We start from the raw sequence: 18,144 nt of genomic DNA on the forward strand, positions 1-18,144 counted from the left end.
GATGGATGCACGGGCGATACAGAGCCAGAGGTCTGGGCCGTCGTTTATAATCAGGTGGCTTGTGGAGCTGTTTGCGCTGCAGTCCCACGGGAACGCTAATCAGAGAGCAGGCGGCTGGTAATTATCCAGTGAACACAACATTACAGAAGACTCCTGTTCTGTTCATCACTTCTTTATTAAACACACAGGTTTTGTTCGTTTGTGAAGCTTGACACCAGAGCAGAATGTCAAGTTTGACTTTTTCCAAACTTTTTGAAAGTCAAGTGTGAGCATTTAGTTTTCCAAGTGTCCACTTTAAATCTTCATTTGAGAAGGATGTGTCTGCGCCCTAATGAGATACTACCATTATTCAATGTTGCACTAAAGTCAGTGGTCTTTAGCTCAACCTCTGGTTAGCAAAGGTCCTCTGTTGTGACCAAAGGACAAAATAAACATTAAACATGCGTACTGCACAGTCCGGAGCACTAGCGTGGTGCGTACTGCTGAAGCTCTTATCAAGCTGTAACTATCACTTCCACACACACAGAGACTTTAAACTTTTCTCCTCATATAAGACCTATTGTTTCTATATTGTGAAATAAGTGTGTAGGATAAAGTAACGATAAAGTACAGTGCTCCCCCCCCCCCCCTTATATTCAAGTTTAGTTTAGTTTTTTATATTCACAACTCACTTCTCACATTGAACAGGTCTCTTCTATTAAATAAACTAAACGCTAATGTTATTTATCTCATTTATGTGCACGTTTCAGTTGCTTTGCGTATTTACATTCTCTCCTCTGCTCTGCTCTGCTCCGCGAAAGGCTCCGCTTCCGAACCCACACACACACACTCACACACGCGTGCACACACACTTACAGTCAGAGACAGAGCGGAGGAAAGGTAAGGAGAGAACTTAAAAAATCTGCGCCACTCACAGACCTCATCCAGCCCAGGCAGCACCCCGCAGAGCAGTAAACGTAGCGGAAACACAAAGTAAGTAAATCACAAACCTTGTGTACAGTTAAATGCAATAGGCCTAATCGTTTCGATTTGTCTCAACACCGTTTGGGAACCACTGCCCTAGGGCCCAGTTTAATGTTTAATAGTAGCCCACAAAACTATGCCACAGAAAATGGGCTGGAACTCAACTTTTACTGCAGAATATCTACTTGAATCTAAATATAACACTTACACTAGTAATCCGTTTTCCTATTGAAGTCTCATTTTAGTAACATTTATGGCAGCACATTGTCACATAATTCAGGTTTAGTTGCAAGAACATAATACTCATATAATTGTCTTCACTTTAAATAACTGAGGTGATGATCTTGACTTATGATCGGAGCTGTTTTCCCCTCTCGGTGCTGCAGCATGTGTCATTACAACACGTCCTCTTCTTGTTCTCCCTAATGAGGGGTCATTAGAAACGTGGATGCATACCTGTAAATAATACCTTCTGACAACCACGCAGACACCTGGTTCATCAGAGTCCTGTGTGTGTGTGTGTGTGTGTGTATGTGTGTATGTGTGTGTGTGTGTGTGTGTGTGTGTGTGTGTGTGTGTGTGTGTGTGTGTGTGTGTGTGTGTGTGTGTGTGTGTGTGTGTGTGTGTGTGTGTGTGTGTGTGTGTGAAGCAGTGGCAGACGGTGGGAGGTCCCCATCACATCTCAGCCCGGAGAGAGGCGAGGTGAGCCAGTGACAAGAATTGGCTCGAACATCTCCAACACCTGAATGCTTCACAAAGAAGCAGACAGAGAAGTGATCTCCTCTGTGCAGACAGATGCATATTAATATCCATCTGAAGTATCACATGGTGAAGAAAAGAGCACATTTTAAAGGGCCAAATATGCACAGATGTAAATCTTTTGGTAATTAAATTTGGTGCGTTTCTGCTTCAACTAACTGGAATAATTGACCGAGAGACATTTAGGTTTCTAAACTTCAGATGATGCTTTATGACTAAGTTTAAAAGGTGTTAATATTTACATTCCTGAGGGGCTGTGGCTCAGGATTTAGAGTGGTCATCCACCAGTCGGAAAGTCAGTGGTTCAATCCCCAGTCCTGCAGTCAGCAGGTCCAAGTGTCTTTGGGCAAGATACTGAACCCCAAATTGCTCCCGCTTCATAAAAGCAGTACATTTTTTTTTAACTCTGCTTACAATACATGTAAAATAGTCAGTAATACAAGTGCAGGGTTGTGATTCAGCTGAAAGGAAAGGTAAACCTCAGAAAGAAAGATCAAACGTTTTATTTTCACTCAACAGAATTGTGTTTCTTACTAAAATATCTGAACAAATTAAAATCTCACAGCAAGTCGCTCGAACTCTCTGACATTACAATCACCCTGAAGATCATTATGTGCTGAATAAAGTGACCTTCAGTAAACAGTTCACTCTGCATGAAGCGATGTCTTCCGTCTGTGCATTCGTTAGTGTTACAGATGACGGGGCTTTGTCGTAGCACTGCACCAACAGGCTGCAGCTGAACATCATCTTTTATCTTCAGTCTCCAAACATAAAAACGAACAGAACTTCAGTTTCAAACCAGATTCGCAGCGTGCCGTCTCCCTTCCAAGCGTGCCATGCATAAGTAAGATAATTATCCAGTGGTTTGTTTCCCAGGTGATTCTTATCTTATGGTGTTTGGTTACTCAACCCGATTAACACCTTAGTGGCTCCTTCCCATAAAATCCTTTGCACTCTGCAGAAACGTGATTTTTGCTGCTTCTCTGAATCTGCCTTCGTCTGTCTCAAAACGTTTACTGATCAGAACTACATTGAGAGCTGGAGACCACAAAACGAAGAGAAATCTAGCAAAAGCAACATAAAGGAAAACAAATACGAGTCACGTTTTTCTTCAAGCTGCAACGTAATGAAAGAGAATCATGGCGAGTCAAACTCTGAGGAAATGTTCAATGTGAATGCATACATTTAGCTTTGCCACAGTTCATACAAAAGGTGTATGACAAACAAACAACAAAAACATATAAAAGAAGTGTAATAGACTAATTTAAAACAGCAAACATTCATTATCCATGTCAGATGTATTTAAATCACTTAAAGCTGCTTTAACTTTCACACCAACACAACACAGTACAACACGCTTTCTCATTTATTCATTTCAAACATTTCAAGAGAACAGAGAAAAGGACCGATTTATATAAAGTCATTATTTTAAGATTCACGTCATTAAATATTTACAATTCTACCGACAGTATTGACATATTATAAATCCAACATCTTGTTCTTGTGCATTTATATACAGTCTTTACAAAAATACAACCACAGAAGCAAAAACAAAAGATATGAAGACAGAACATGAGGGTAAAGTTCTGCTGGGGCTCGGTCTGTAAAGCACTGAGGCTTAACAAGGCATCTGTCTGTTCGTCTCCTCAGCTCCAAACACCGTCAGGTCAGCAGCAGGTCTAACCTCCACCTAAATAAAATATTCCCTCTGGTTCTCACTCGGACCGTTCTGCGAGCTGCTCTGGCGGCTGAACCCCAGCTCCGGGCTGTCTTCGGGCTTCACTGTTTTTACTTCCTGGCTCTGACATGTCCCTTTCCTCCTGTAGAGGACTCGGGCCATTACGGCCAATGCAGACACGGTGACGAAGATCACCACTGCTATCACGCCTGCAGAGAAGAGGACATGTCACCAGTTACAGCGGATCAGCAGTGTGAATGTGCTCTCGCTATAGGTCTAAAAAAATATTGTTTTCCATGTTTGAATCACAGTATTAGGATTATTTAACATTAACTAAAAGAAATGCAAACAACTGATTGCGTAAGAATGTATCCCTTAAAGTCTATTTGACTCGAGGCACCCTGTGTGGCTTTAGTTTGGGATTGTTGTCTCCTCACACACACAGATTCATTTTACCCGCTAGTTAGTAGCTAGCTAGAAATTCACATGATTTCATGTAGCAAAACTTTGATATCTCCCGCATCTCGAGAGAGATCCTGAACATGTTGTGGTTGTACTCAATTGTATGACTTCACGTCATTATTGTACAGAGACAGAAGTTATAAAAGAGGTCATTGCTCAATATCATCAGCACGTAGAGTAAAAAGCTGTGTTGGTTTTAAATGGAGTTGCACAGCTTTATAGTAGAACACTTCGTGGAGCTGCGTGTGGTCTATCACACAGTTTGGTCTATCTGTAGTCTCATTAATGCATCACATAATCACAGTTATACAAACTGTGTACTTTCTTATTGAATCTATATTTTGGTATATTATAATTGAATGCTTTACAAGCCTTGTTTTCAAATAGGGCAGATTAGAACTGCACATTCAAGATGGAACCTTACATTCAGAAATAAAACCACTTAAAAGCGATTGGTCAGTGGTCCAACGGGCAGCGAGGAAAGGTTAAATTGCTTTCGCTGAATCATTAGTTGTTCAGTCAGTTTATTTCCTCCAGGCTCTCGGGGCAATTTCATCTATTAGAAGGTCTCTGCACCGATGTTAGCGGTACAGAAAAAAAGTACAGTTGTTGTCTCGGAGAATAAAGTCATTTGTATTCTAATTAGTTCTGGTTTCCTTTGTGTGCTCAGACAGTTTGAGGGACAGCTCAAGGCTTTCAATTAAACTGCTACTGCTACAAAACTCAAATATACAGTTCACATGGAACGTGATATAACTTCTGAATCCAACATCTCAGCGTCAGGTCTTCTGTACTGAGGTGTTAGTTTTATCTATGAGCTCTGGTACATCGTATCATGTTTCTGCCTCATGATTGGAGATAATGGCAGAGTGACAGTGAAAGACGTTGCTGCTACAGTACCTCCAATTAGAGCTGAGTCACTCCTGATGGCATTCACCAAAGGCTGACCTGTTCCCACTGATCCAGACTGGCCTGCGGCACAGAGACACAGAAGAAAGAGAAAAGGAGAGACGGAGAGATGCAGAAGAAGGATCGCAGGGGAATAAAAGACGAAATGAAGGTGAGCAGATGAGAAGAATCTAAAAATAATAGAGGAGCAAGGAGGTCATTTGTGACATGAAAAATAGAAATGAAGAAAGGCTCTGCAGAAACACAGCAGGAATCATATACAGTCATGTCCCATCAGTCCGAAGGCATAATGGATTCCACAGCACACCTCCACACCGTCCTCTGTACGAGGGACCACAAGGGAAGGATATGAAAATCTTTTCCCTGGTTTGAATTACCTGCCTCATCTAGTGACCATTAACCCAGTGTCATTACATTATTAGACACCCAAAGCTGGACAGTACCACCTACGATATCCCCTCGAGAAAGTGGGAGTTGTAATTGTAGGAATGCACCTTCAATATGTGGCTTCACTGTCTGTGAGCTCACACACAGGTTTATAAAGACACATTATGAAGTGTGTGGAACAAGAAGCTCCCACCTCAGTCCAGGAAAACACATCTCCAAACACTTAAACTGCACTGTACTCCAAGCGATAACTTTTACATTGATTCCCTGTCTTCCAAGGGGCTATTGTTATCCACCATTTGTGTTTGTCATTTATTTATCCACTGTGAAAATCAATGTGCAGGTGCTTGACATGTGCCTGAGGTGGAGGTTTGTGTATGTGTAAGGTACATTATGCCACAGGTTGTTTTAGATTTGAGAGTCTGAACTGAACAAATACAAACTGTAGCTGATTGTACAGTATATATATATATATATATATATATATATATATATATATATATATATATATATATATATATGTACATATATCCATCGTCTACCGCTTATCTGGGATCGGGTCGCGGGGGCAGCAGCTCCAGTAAGGAACCCCAATCTCCCCTTCTCCGGGCCACATCCTCCAGCTCCGACTGGGGGATCCTGAGGCGTTCCCAGTGAGGAGATATAATCTCTCCACCGAGTCCTGGGTCTTCCCCGGGGTCTCCTCCCAGCTGGACGTGCCTGGAACACCTCCCTAGGGAGGCGGCCAGGTGGCTCCTTACTAGATGAACCACCTCAACTGGCTCCTTTCAACATGTAGGCAACTTTAGTGTTAAAGTTGAATTGAAGTGAATTTGGTGTGCAAGAAACAATAAGGTACGATGAGACTGCAGCTCGTGTAATAAACCATTTTTGGACATATTTGAGGAAACAGTCAATGTTTCAAGCCTCTGCATCGATGTTTCCCACAGCAGCAACACTTGCTAAGAGAAGCTCCGTCAACTTCAATCACATCTTTTAAATTTCAGATTATGTGACACTTAAAATGGCAAAAAAGAAAAACATCACATTTTTCCTCTGACCTGATAGGTGGTGCGTGGTTTCTGAGGCGTAGGGATTGGCTGAAGTGGAGCCACAAACGGACTGGAGCAGTGGGCCGGAAACGATGACGGGGCTGGTGACGGGGTGGAGCAGAGCAGCTTTCAGAGGGCTGATGGAGTTGAAGAGGACAGCAGACAAACAGCCTGTGAAACCCAGAGGGGCAAGCCGAGACAGCTCCGAATCCAACTCGCCAGAGTCTAAAGACAAAGATATTTGGATAACATGGATATATTATGTATAACGTGAAAGTCTAATTTGACCAATAAGCCTTTACTCGTATATCAAAGTATGTCGATAAAGACAAGCAGCACTGTGGCTTTGCTACACCTTGGTGAGGGAATTCCCACAGCCTCTCATCTTGTTAACAATCTAGTTCTTAGTCTGTCTCTGAAGGCGCTGTTAAAAAATAAATAACTAGGTCACGACAAAGCAAATCACAGTGGTGCTATGTCTGATGTGTCTGCGGCACACCAGACACAAAGGAAACAACAACAGAGGTATTTTGGTAAAATGGCCTTTCACGCTGACAGAGGTTAAACTGTTGGATTTTGTTTAACGCGGGCGACAAATAATCAGTTTATCAGAGCAGCCTGATGTGCATTTTGTCTGGTCAGGGAGAATCACAGGCAAAAACACTGCAATGACCCAACTGCACATGGAAGCACAAAAACTGCTAAAGCTTCCCAGAAGAAATAAGAAGATGCAATATGTATGAAGGGACGGAGTCATTGGCATCGTCGAAAGACCCATGAACTTCAAGGGAACATTGTCATTGTGTTGTGGCTTTTCAATAAAGTTTTTCAGTCATTCTCTCAGTTAAAAGTGCTGTTGCATGACTTGTGTGTGTGTGTGTGTGTGTGTGTGTGTTTTTAATAAGGTCCCATCTTAGTGCAGAGAGTGCTCAGGTATTTATATTTATTTAATTTTCCTTACAACGTCCAAACAACAGCTGTTCCTGGGATCAAACCATCAAGATGAAAGTTTCCGATACCTCATTGTCTGATGAGGCAGAAGCACTCTGAGATGAGCCTGTCTGAGTGCTCTGCAGCCTGAAAGGCCTCGTCTGGTATTGTAGACGTCTCACTTACCGTGCACTCTGCCGAGAACCAGCGATCTGATGGCATTGAATTCAGCATCAGATGTCAGGTTGAACATCTCTTTGGTATTCTGGTTAATCTAAACAAATAAATGAAAGGTTGTACTTCAAAATTAGTTTAAATAAATAAAAAACACCTCAACATCTGAATACATAACTTAAAATGTAATTACATCATTTTTACAGATACAAATGTTTTAGTGATTTTCTTCACGATTGCATAACTTGAGCTAATAATTGATAAAATATACAAAGATGGGCAGACATTTTGGCTTTTATACTACCAGGACCGAAAATGAGAATGAGTGAGACAGTAAAAGAGTACACAGTTAACACAGTTAAAGGTAAAGCTGTGTATCATCAGCATACAAAGTAATATAATGTGTAAAACAGGGACCTGCAGAACACAACTGAGCATTTTTAAGCAGGAGGATCTAGTGCCCATAGCTAGAAGAGCAAGTCTTAATTTGAAGGTAAGAGAACAAGCATGTTGAGAGGTGTTTCCAAGCTGCTAACCACATGTTGGTGTCCCCTGCTTTACTGCAGCCTTTATTATCTGTGAGTGTTTCCTGCAGCTCGTCCCTGCATGCCGTCTTCTTCCAGCTCCTCCCGCTGGTCGGCGAAGGTAACAGCGAGGCTGCTGGTAACACCAGGGCGACTCAGGGTTCAGTACAGACTGGGAGGAATATTTCAGTGTGTTTGTGTGCGTTACCTGCACAGACACAGCGTCTGCCTGTCTGCTGATGGTGACAGCGTGTAGCTGTCCGTTGGCGAGGTTCCTCACTTTGCTCCTCAGGATCTCTGCGTCTTTGCTGCTGTCCAGTCTGTATCTCACCTCCAGCATGTCTGCACACACAAATCAACAAATTAATACACTGCTGTGTATATTCATGTGAGACTCAAATGCAGGAAAAGACAGGATTTCAACCAACAAAGCCTTTAAACTTAAAGAAACTTAAAGAACTCTGGTCTCGTGGGTGAAAGTCAACCCATCCTTCCACCCTGTCTTCTTCTTTATGCAGACTTTGTGGCTCTTTATACTACTCCACCCCACCTCCACCTTTGCTCCCTTTATAATTACTTTATAGGGGGAAGATGGTCTGTTTTAAGCACGAGAAGAAATTGATAAATGGGATTATATGCATAGTGATGAGCGTATGCATGGTTTAGGCACAACACTAATACATGAGATCCCTGACATTTGATTCAGCTGCTACAAAAACAACTTCCAACCCTCCTCTCTAATGCAAGAAACAATGTTAGTACAATGATATGTGTTATGCTATCCATTCATATTGGTGCTTTGTTGGTCTTCTGGGATAGATTTTGAATAATGTAGCTTCTGAATGCTTTCAGCTCTGTAGTCTTTGATGTCAGATGAAGGCACTAATTACAGGAACTTCAACAACTGTATCTGCTCACGGCTGCTTTACAACACAACAATAATGTAACTGTTGCAAAGGAATAAGAGTAAGTAGTGATAAGAATGCAACAGTTACATTATTGTTGTATTGTTGTATTGTTCATGCACCGAAAGAAACCCGTTCCTAAGTTTATTTTCCAGTGTTAATGCATCTACCTGCCGACTGTCTCATCATCATGGTAACTAAAGCTTCACCCAGTCTGAGTTATTAGAGCAGCACTTTCTCCGCTAATCTTTATCAGCCTTCTTTGTCCTTTCAATTCAAATGACCTCAGTTGCTACTTGTCTGGCTTAACTGTGAAGTGAAAGGCAACATATATAAGAGTCATGAGAAAAGAAAACAAGAGAATAGAGTTGGAGCAGACGAAGAGGAGAAGGCTGACAGGAAGTGTGCTTTACGAGGACGTGAGGGAGTTATGGATGTTTCAAACAGCCACAGTGTCGTGACTTCGAGCACATTATCTGACAGTAAAGACGCTTTACATCATCACAACCAAGCAACACAAACTTCTTCAAAATATGCTTCTTCCATGTTAATGCACACACCATGCACCATACTTATTGATGCCATGCTGGCCATCCAGGGAAATCCAGAGAGCAAAAAAGATCAACGAAGAAAATAGTAAAAATGACCAAAGCTGTGGAGTTTACAGTGTAAGACAGAGGAAGAAACAAGAGGCTCATAGTCTCACGCCGATGCTAAAGGCCAAGCCAAATGATTAGGTTTAAGTCCTCCTTATTAAAATACAACCCAGGTAAGAGGATCCGAGCGCTCACCATGCTTGTTGAGCAGCAGAGCCAGGTACTCTCTGTGGTGGGAGCCAACGTAGAGGAGCAGAGCGGGACTCTGGCTCGTCCTGAAGCTCAGGGAGACGTTTTCTGCTCTCAGGGTCACGTCAGAGTGGATAGAGGAGGGCAGGGCGCTGCTGCTGCTGCTGCTGCTGCTGCTGCTGCTGCTGCTGCTGCTGCTGCTGCTGCTGCTGTTCAGCTCCTTCAACGCCGACTCCCTGAAGGTGTAGCTGACGGATGTTCCTGACATGAAGCTGGCTGAAACCTCTGCAGGGAGGGAGATAGAAAGTTCAATTACAAAGTGGAGCAAGTGGTTATGTTGAGCATATGGGTTGTGCGTTTTTGAATTTGGCTGTTAGATATGTGGGATGACTGGAGATTTGACCAGTTCTGTTGTACTTCACTGTTGAAATGCCAGGATGTGGACAGGTGTACTTGGAAAAAGAAAATGTAAAGAAATCCCTCTGTCAATGTTTCACAGTGTTTCAGGTTATGTTATTACATTCAAATCTAAATAAAGTCAGAAGAAAACAGAATTTGGCTGTTAAAAGTAGAGTTTGACTTTTTACAGTATGACATTTAAATTTGAATTAGTATACAGACTACTGTATGTGTCTACTGATCTCTCAGAGGGACAGTATCAGTGATTCATGTACCGTATGTACAGCACCTCACTGACAACAACATGATTAGTGAGCCTCGTGCCACAGAAGCAGCTCACAGGTGACAAGCAAAATGCAAAATGTAGCTGCTAATTATAACGCCGTCGTGTATCAGGGTTGTGTCTACCTGTGGCGCTCAGACATACACCACAGATGGGATATTAATTGTTGAATAAATATGAGGCTATGTTACAGCGTTGACATGATGACTCGATGCTCCTGTGATAACTTTAGCTGTGTAGTATTAAAACATCTTGAAGGCAACACTTTGACAAGGCTGACACATATCTGTAGTAAATGTGAAAGAATAAGATTCATGAGTTGATAGAGAGGCTTTAAACATAACTGTGCGAAACCATAAAAAGGAAGAGAGTAAAAGCACCTCTGTCGCAGAAGGCTCCAGTATAAGCAGACGATCCACAGTCGCAGGAGAAGCTGGTGGGCCTTTCCACACAGAGCCCCTGGTTCTGGCAGAGGGAAGCATAGCTGCTGCAGTGGCCTGGACATCCAGCCTGAACTCCTGGGGTGATCTTCGCTCTCTCTTCCAGGTCCAGGGTGACGCCATTCAGCTGCAGAGAGCGAATACAACCCTGAAAGCCCTTCTGCCTGGACGCCGTGCCTCCTGAAGACACACACACACACACACACACACACAGAGGAGGAACTTCAGCTTGCTGCAATGCAAAGACATTCAAGGAAACATGCAAAACACCAAAATGTGGTAAATCCTCAAATTTGAGAAGCTGGATCTCGAGGAAACTTGGCATTTGTTGCTTGATTGTTGAAAATGAACTTCTTCTCACTAAAGACTGGATGTACGCTAAAGACTCAGAAGTCCCGCCTCCTTTAATCTAAGTCTAAAAAGATATTAGTTCACTCATTACAGCAGACGGAGCTCTGAATGTGGTGAACAAAGTAACAAAGTCATGATGATGATGATGATGATGATGATGATGATGATGATGATGATGATGATGATGCTGTGCAGCGCCAGTGTTGCAAACTGTATGCATGTGCACAGATGATTTTAAAACAGGGTTATGTGGTATTTATAGAGGCCTTCAAATTACAAAGTGCAAATCACATATTTGTGACAGTAATATTCCCAATTTTATGTACAAATGTCCTTTGTGTCGATTCATTGTCTAAAACATTTTTATAAAGATGCTTGCACAAACCTGGTATTCGTCTTGCTTTTGGAAACCTTGCAACAAACCTCTGTAGGTGTTGTAATCACTGATAAGGACTCCATCTGTGTTTTTGTCCTCGTCACGTATTTATTTTATTATTTTATACTGATAAGGACCCATGTGTCTGAAATAAAGTTAAATTGAATATTAAAATCATACTTTCTTCCTGTTTTCGCCGCAGAGGATCTCACACATCACTCAGGTTTTGAAGGCTGATGCTCCGAGTGCCAAACGATTTTGAGTAATTATGTTAATTCAACAGTCCATCTAAATGTGACACTTCAGGGCCACCGTACTTCATGTTCCCAGAATAATTGGCGAGTAGATGTAAAAGCTTTTGACCTTTGGACACTAAGAATGTGAAAGCCACACTTATGTTCTTCTAGGTGAGTTAAAGCAGCTCACTACAGGACCAAACCTGTGTTTCTGCACATTTGAGCTTTTTAGCTAGAAATCATGATCACTTTGTATTTCTGACTATGTTACAAAGCTTTTTATTGTATTTTCCTACTTTCCACTCAGCCATTAGTTTCCATTCCTTCCTGAATGCTACGGAAACTTCCTCCCGTTGTGTAATCCATCACAATAAATATCAAGTCTGCATTATTTCCTGCGTTGTAATGAAACTTAAGTGCAGATTGATTTGAAAAGGCTGCAGTGCTTTACCTGGTAACTGTGATACATCTTTATTAAATATAAATGCAGATGTGATCTTTTCTGTGATGGATTGAGCAACGCGAGCAAGTCTTTTCATACCGTACAGAAATAAATGGAAAACAAATAATTTGCAATCAATTTGTGGAGTGACAGTGACTGATATCTGGTTTTATTATAAGCGGCCGAGCACACTTCAGAAACAAAGATGTGTCTCCGCCCTCACGCCGGCTTTTTAAAGTGATGAGTTGATGAAACCTAGTGAAACACAAACTGGCAGGTGAGAAATTGAAGGAGTTGACTTTTTATTGGCTGTGAGCACCGTGCTGATTGCTCATATCTGGAAAGCTGGCGAGCTGTCAATCTCTCTGACAATCTCCCCGTCCTGCCTGGCTGCCTGACTCTGACAGGAACATATTTCTTTCCCTCTCTTTCTAGCTCAGAATTGAAACGCCAAAAGTTTTTGTTTCCCCGACATCTCGCATTACAACCTCTAACTGTCCTCGGAGTCCGGGCTCTGCTACATTATAATTGTCTCACAGTGCCAAACTGGCAACCTCAAGACTGTTGTGATGAGATAAACAGCTTTCCAGGACTGCTGAGTTGATGATGTTCATATCAGGGCTCCAAGTTTCATCACGAGCTGTCAGGAAAGGACCACCTTAACTAATGGGCTGGGTTCAAACACTGTACCAAGGTTACTGCAGGAACACTGACCAATAGAAACACAACGTTTCACTGCATCGTGCTGAGGACATTTCCATCAGGACTTTCTCTCAGTCTATTAGGTGCATAACTGTAGATCTTCCATTGCTCAGGTTTGGGAACAAGGATTGTTGGAGGCTGATTGATTTTAAATCTGTCAGTTTCAACGTGGATCAATAACCAGACGGCACCGCTGTATGTTCCCTGTTCCCAGTACGAGCTAAGATCGGCTTTACTGTGGAGTATCGCTGGAGGCTTACGCTTCTGTCACTATCTGCTTACTTCAGGAGGCCTCCACCCTCCCGGAGGTCAATGGAGAAGTGAGAATTATTGTGTGTGGGTGAAAGGGAGGGTGCAGAGTAAAAGAAAGTGAGAGGGGAATAACAGAGAATACTGTCGCAACAACATCAACACTCAGATGGTTCTTATGGAAGACTGAAATGCAGGGAAGGAGAGGGAAGATGTGTCCAGAACTGCTTTTTAGTTGCTTTGTTCAGGCAGCTTTGAATTGCATTTCAAGGGTTTGCCGCAGCTTTGTCACAGCCACACACACACACACACACACACACACACACACACACACACACCTATAAATAACTGGCTGTTCAGCTGCAGGTGGATGTGCCCATCAGCAGGAGCCTCCTGCGTGGCAGCAGGGAGCTCATCGAGGCGAAGCGATGCCTCTTTAACGTTACGCTCGGCTCGGATGCGATGCCACCTGTTGTCGTTCAGCGCAAAGCCCGCCTTCACGCGAACCTCCAACGGACCATTACCCACGTCAAAGGAGAAGAGGACCTCAGAGGACGCTGCGCCAGGGAGGGAAGAAAATCAAGACTTACTGTACATATTCAACAAAGCAGCCATTCATCTTCTGCCTGCAGCCTGTTCTTCACATGTTCCAGCTGTAAAGCAGGCCAGGTGTCAGCCTGTCTATTAATACACAGGCGTTAATACAGTATGCACACGCTCCCGTCACACTTCTTAGATGTGAGATGATTCAATTGATTCAACTTCTCATCCCCTAATCCATGACCTTGTAAAGCAAAAGTATTAGCATTCTCGTGTCGAACACACTGAATGCATCGGCCTTTTATCTTCGTGCTGTAAACCTTCTCTCTCTTCTCTCGCTCCTCTTTTAGACCAGACTCTCTCTGAAGCCTTTATTCCCTGTAACAGTTACACCATCTGCGGAGGGCAGAAGATGAACAGTTGACACATAAGCTCTACTGGAACTTTGATAAGAAATATATTCACACTAAAGTAATGTAACACCAAAGTGATGCAAACAGACACCAGCTCACAAGGATGTGTCAGAACTGCTGCACAGATAAAGCGTTACCTCAGGTACACGGATGCTCTGATCACATACATCCAGTGTGCATATATATATCATATATATCAGTGTATATACACACAGTGTGCATATATATACTAATATATATATATCATATATATCAGTATATATACACACAGTGTGTATGGAGATCATATAGTGGCAAATGCATGTTGTCATGATCCACAAATAAAATGTGCATCCATGTATTCATGGTGTTTTATAATCTACAAACAAATAAATACAACTGAACTTCTGTGGATTAGAGCTGCACAAACATCCAACAATGTGTAAATGAATATAGAATAAATAACAAATGTATTTATATGCACACTGACCTTTACTCACGCCGAGCTGTATTCATTTGTAAAAGTGTTTCCCATTTGCTCAAATTGGTGGTATTTGTTTGTGTATTGGACATTTGTTAGCACCATGAATCGCTCACAAGTCTTCAGACATATTTGTACATCTTGTTTGTGGGTCGTGAGAGATCTGATGAGCAGCTGCAGCTTTAAACCTGATTTATTGCATGTGTGGATGTTTTATAGCTACAGTATCGTATAGCGATCATAAAGAGTTACCTGTCTGCAATGGTACATTACTTTTATTTGGCTGTTGACATAAAGGGCAGCACACACTATGTGAACTACCATAAAGAGTTAGAGCATGATGAACTCAACATCAACACAGTACAAAGGTACTCAGAACTATAAACTCTGATGGTTATAAAGGAAATGTGTTGCAGCGGACAAGAACAATGGCACGGCAGTGATTTCCCAGAGGCGGTGTTGCTGGAAAGTTGTTCTGAGGTGGAGTTTGGAGGTTGGAGCGTCACCTCCAGCTGAGTTCAAGCCAGATGAAACTTTGATTCCCAGGTTGATCCTTCCCAGCTCAGGTTGGACTCACATCTAAGTGAAGCCCGGATTAGACGTCTCACCGGAAAAGCTTTTACTTACAGCCGAGTTCGATCCGGATGAAGTCTTTGATGCCCAGGTTTTCTAGAAAGATGCCGGAGGATGAAGTGGTTTTAAACAGGAAGGAAATGTCTGCGCTCAGCTCTCCGTGGAATGTGGGAAAGTGGAGGTACGACGTCTCCTTGTCAAAGAATGCAGAGTTCCAGACATTTTCTGCAAATAAATGAAAAGCCTGTTATTGTAACCATCTGTATGAGTTGGCTGTTACAACATCCTTAACATTCAAACATCCCTGCTGCTCGGCCAGGGTTGCACTGAGACGTGACATTTGTAAAACATGTACAAGGAGGGCTCTGGGTTGACTTACTGTCTCCATGACAAAGGAGAGGCCCGACCCTGTAGGCGCTCTCTGAGCCGGGCCTCTGGACGTCACCCAGCACCAGAGATCTGACAGGGAGGGTCTCCCTATGGGTCAGCAGGCCCGAGTCATTAGTCCTGGAAGGTAGAAGACAAAGTGGAAGAAGCTGAATTTAAAAAGAGGAAATTAAAGAAATACGTTCACTAGCAAAGGAAGATGAGACGAGAAGGAGAAGCGAGCGCAGGAGAAGGAAGAGAAAGGGGGAACAAAGTGAAGAGGGATCGATCGTGATGAACTTACATGAGATAACTAATATTTCAAAGGTCTGCTGAGTGTACTTAGTATTGTAAACATGTCCATTATTCAATTTGATTTGGAGGCCATCGTGTGAATTAAATCAGTCGAGACAGTTCTATGAAGCAGCGTGCTCTCGTCTCGGGAGAAGAGCAAAGGTTTCACCAGGATAATCTAAATTACTTTTTTATTGCCATGTTAAAGAAAACATTTTGTCAGGATCATTTTGAAGTGTTTGTTGTATTTATTATTCATTTCAGCCACCAGAGGCTGAAGTGCAACACTGCATCATCTTCTAAACAGGACTAAAAGCATTCATGTGTTATTGCACTTGAGTTTTCATTTCTCCACGCGCTCTAAACACTTGATCCATATATTGTGTTAGCACGTTATATAACATTACTGTCGTGTCTTTCTTTAGGCTAGAACATTCCTTTTAACCTGTGCTAATCTGCAGTTAGGGAAACATTACGCTTACAGTCTTCTTTAGATCATGGGATGTTGCACCTCTGCCTCTTGTGGCTGAAACAAGTATTACAACAACAAATACAATATCACCTGCCAAAACGTTTTCCCCCATTTTGTCCCGTTTGTACAGTTTAGATAAAAACTTAAAAAGTGGAAAACGAGAATGTTTCTTCTTCTCACTTGCCTCTCAAGGCTTCCATAAAGTTTCTATTCTTATTGATATAAATACATATAAAGTACCATTCAGTGCGGTCAGCATCACAGTTGCAGGAGTGTTTGGGGTCCACACAGTTCTCCTGCAGGCCGCAGGCACACAGCTGGCTGCCTGGTGGAGCCCCCCCCCAATAAGTCTGCACATGTCCTTCACCGAGACCTCCGACCCACCAGCTGAGCAGAGGGCCGTCTGCAACACACACACACACACACACACACACACACACACACACACACACACACACACACACACACACACACACACACACACGTCACTCATCTGGACACTGAACTAAGCAGCAGCTGCCTTTACTGTTTTACACAGGATATTACCCGGCGTGTTGAGGCGGGACTTCCTGCAGTGGTAGGTCAGCTCCTGTTCGCAGTGCTCTGATTGGCTAATGATGGCGGCCAGCTGCTCTTCCTCAGATGTGTATTCAAAGTGAGCCGAGTGCTGATTCTTCCCCGGCGACGGTCGGACCCTCGTCAGATCTGTGTTATTGTGCTGGATCACCATCCAGGTGTTGTCCTCTGGTACATCGAGAGACAGAAAATATGATTTTGTTTTGTGTCTGGAAGCCTCGGCAGGACTGACGGACACAAACGGTGTGAGGATGAAAGAGACTGGACATGTGGATATGTTTGATGTGTGTGTCAGCTACCTGTCATGTTGCAGTATATTAGCTGTGGTCTGATGGGCCCGCTGCCGTCCACATCGATGTAATAATACCCCGACATGTTGCCTCTGTGTTTGTACGCCTCACAGGATTGCTCGTATATCGCTGGAGGAGAGAGAGACACATCATCCTGAACATCAGTCATTTATGTTTACGTACTTTTGCCTGTAATTGGTTGAAAACTGTCACGACAACTTAAGTGTTTTGTACAACACTGTCTCCTTTTAAAGCTTCCTCCACGACTATTATACAAAGTACAGGATGTAATGCTGCAACACATTGTTTGCTGGCATACTGTAGCTGAAGTATTAAGCGTATTTCCCAAAATGTTGAAATCCAACTACGAGGATAGACTATTGAAAAGGAAAACAACTAACAGCATCTTCTCTAAAGAAGCGGCTTCACAATGAAGAGCCTCCTTTACAGTAGACGGCTTTATAATGTCCGTTCTCATTAGTCCAAGTTCAACCGTTCTAGTTCTCTGTATCCTCTTCCTCTAACTCTCCCTCTCTTTCCCTGAGCTTTGATCTCAGCCTGACCTTCTGCCACAACAATGTCTGCAGGGACCTCAACTTAAAAGCAGCAGCTTGTCTCATTACAGGAAACATGTGAACAAGTGCACATGCACATGTCCATACTGTGTGTGCACGACCTTTAGACAACAGTAAACAAGAGAGTGCCCTTACAGCTGTGACAGGTGGCTCCGCTGTAGCCGGTGCTGGAGCAGTTACAGTGGAAGGTGCTCCATGATTGACTGCAGCTGCCTCCATGTTCACAGTGACTCAGTGAACACCTAAGAGACAGATGGAGACACACATTTAGACTTCATCACAAAGCCCCTCTTTACCTTTCCCTGCAGCAGCGGGACAATAACGTGCAAGTAGGGTACAATCAGAAGCTGTGAAGACAGTGAGGATTACTTTCTCTGCAAATGATTATACGAGGATAGCACAAAATAACTCTCAACATTAGAGTACATGTTTCCTTAGATTTTAATATAAGGAGGTAAAACAATTGCTTTAAGGTTCGGGTAAAGTTTTCCTAATAATAAAACAGCAAAAACTTCCAGCCAAAGTTTTCCACTTTAAGTTGGACCTGAGATGACTGAAGATAAAAGTAAATGTACGTGT

General features: G+C 42.7%; 1 protein-coding gene across 1 annotated transcript in view; it reads right to left on the reverse strand.

The window, feature by feature from the left end:
• Positions 1–2,215: 2,215 nt before the first annotated feature.
• Positions 2,216–18,144, reverse strand: part of LOC115020256 (contactin-associated protein-like 4) — a 55,876-nt gene continuing 39,947 nt past the window's right edge. Inside the window, exons 11-24 of the mRNA XM_029450209.1 lie at positions 17,701–17,807; positions 17,000–17,119; positions 16,671–16,868; positions 16,365–16,527; positions 15,372–15,499; positions 15,047–15,217; positions 13,345–13,563; positions 10,591–10,830; positions 9,535–9,813; positions 8,047–8,180; positions 7,327–7,414; positions 6,220–6,435; positions 4,763–4,834; positions 2,216–3,609 (exon numbers count right to left, since the gene is read on the reverse strand). Coding sequence (XP_029306069.1) covers positions 3,413–3,609; positions 4,763–4,834; positions 6,220–6,435; positions 7,327–7,414; positions 8,047–8,180; positions 9,535–9,813; positions 10,591–10,830; positions 13,345–13,563; positions 15,047–15,217; positions 15,372–15,499; positions 16,365–16,527; positions 16,671–16,868; positions 17,000–17,119; positions 17,701–17,807 — 2,332 coding nt within the window. The 3' untranslated portion in view covers positions 2,216–3,412. The remainder of the gene's footprint in view (positions 3,610–4,762; positions 4,835–6,219; positions 6,436–7,326; positions 7,415–8,046; positions 8,181–9,534; positions 9,814–10,590; positions 10,831–13,344; positions 13,564–15,046; positions 15,218–15,371; positions 15,500–16,364; positions 16,528–16,670; positions 16,869–16,999; positions 17,120–17,700; positions 17,808–18,144) is intronic.

This window comes from Cottoperca gobio, chromosome 15, assembly GCF_900634415.1.
Source record: "Cottoperca gobio chromosome 15, fCotGob3.1, whole genome shotgun sequence".
NCBI classification, from domain to species: Eukaryota; Metazoa; Chordata; class Actinopteri; order Perciformes; family Bovichtidae; genus Cottoperca; species Cottoperca gobio.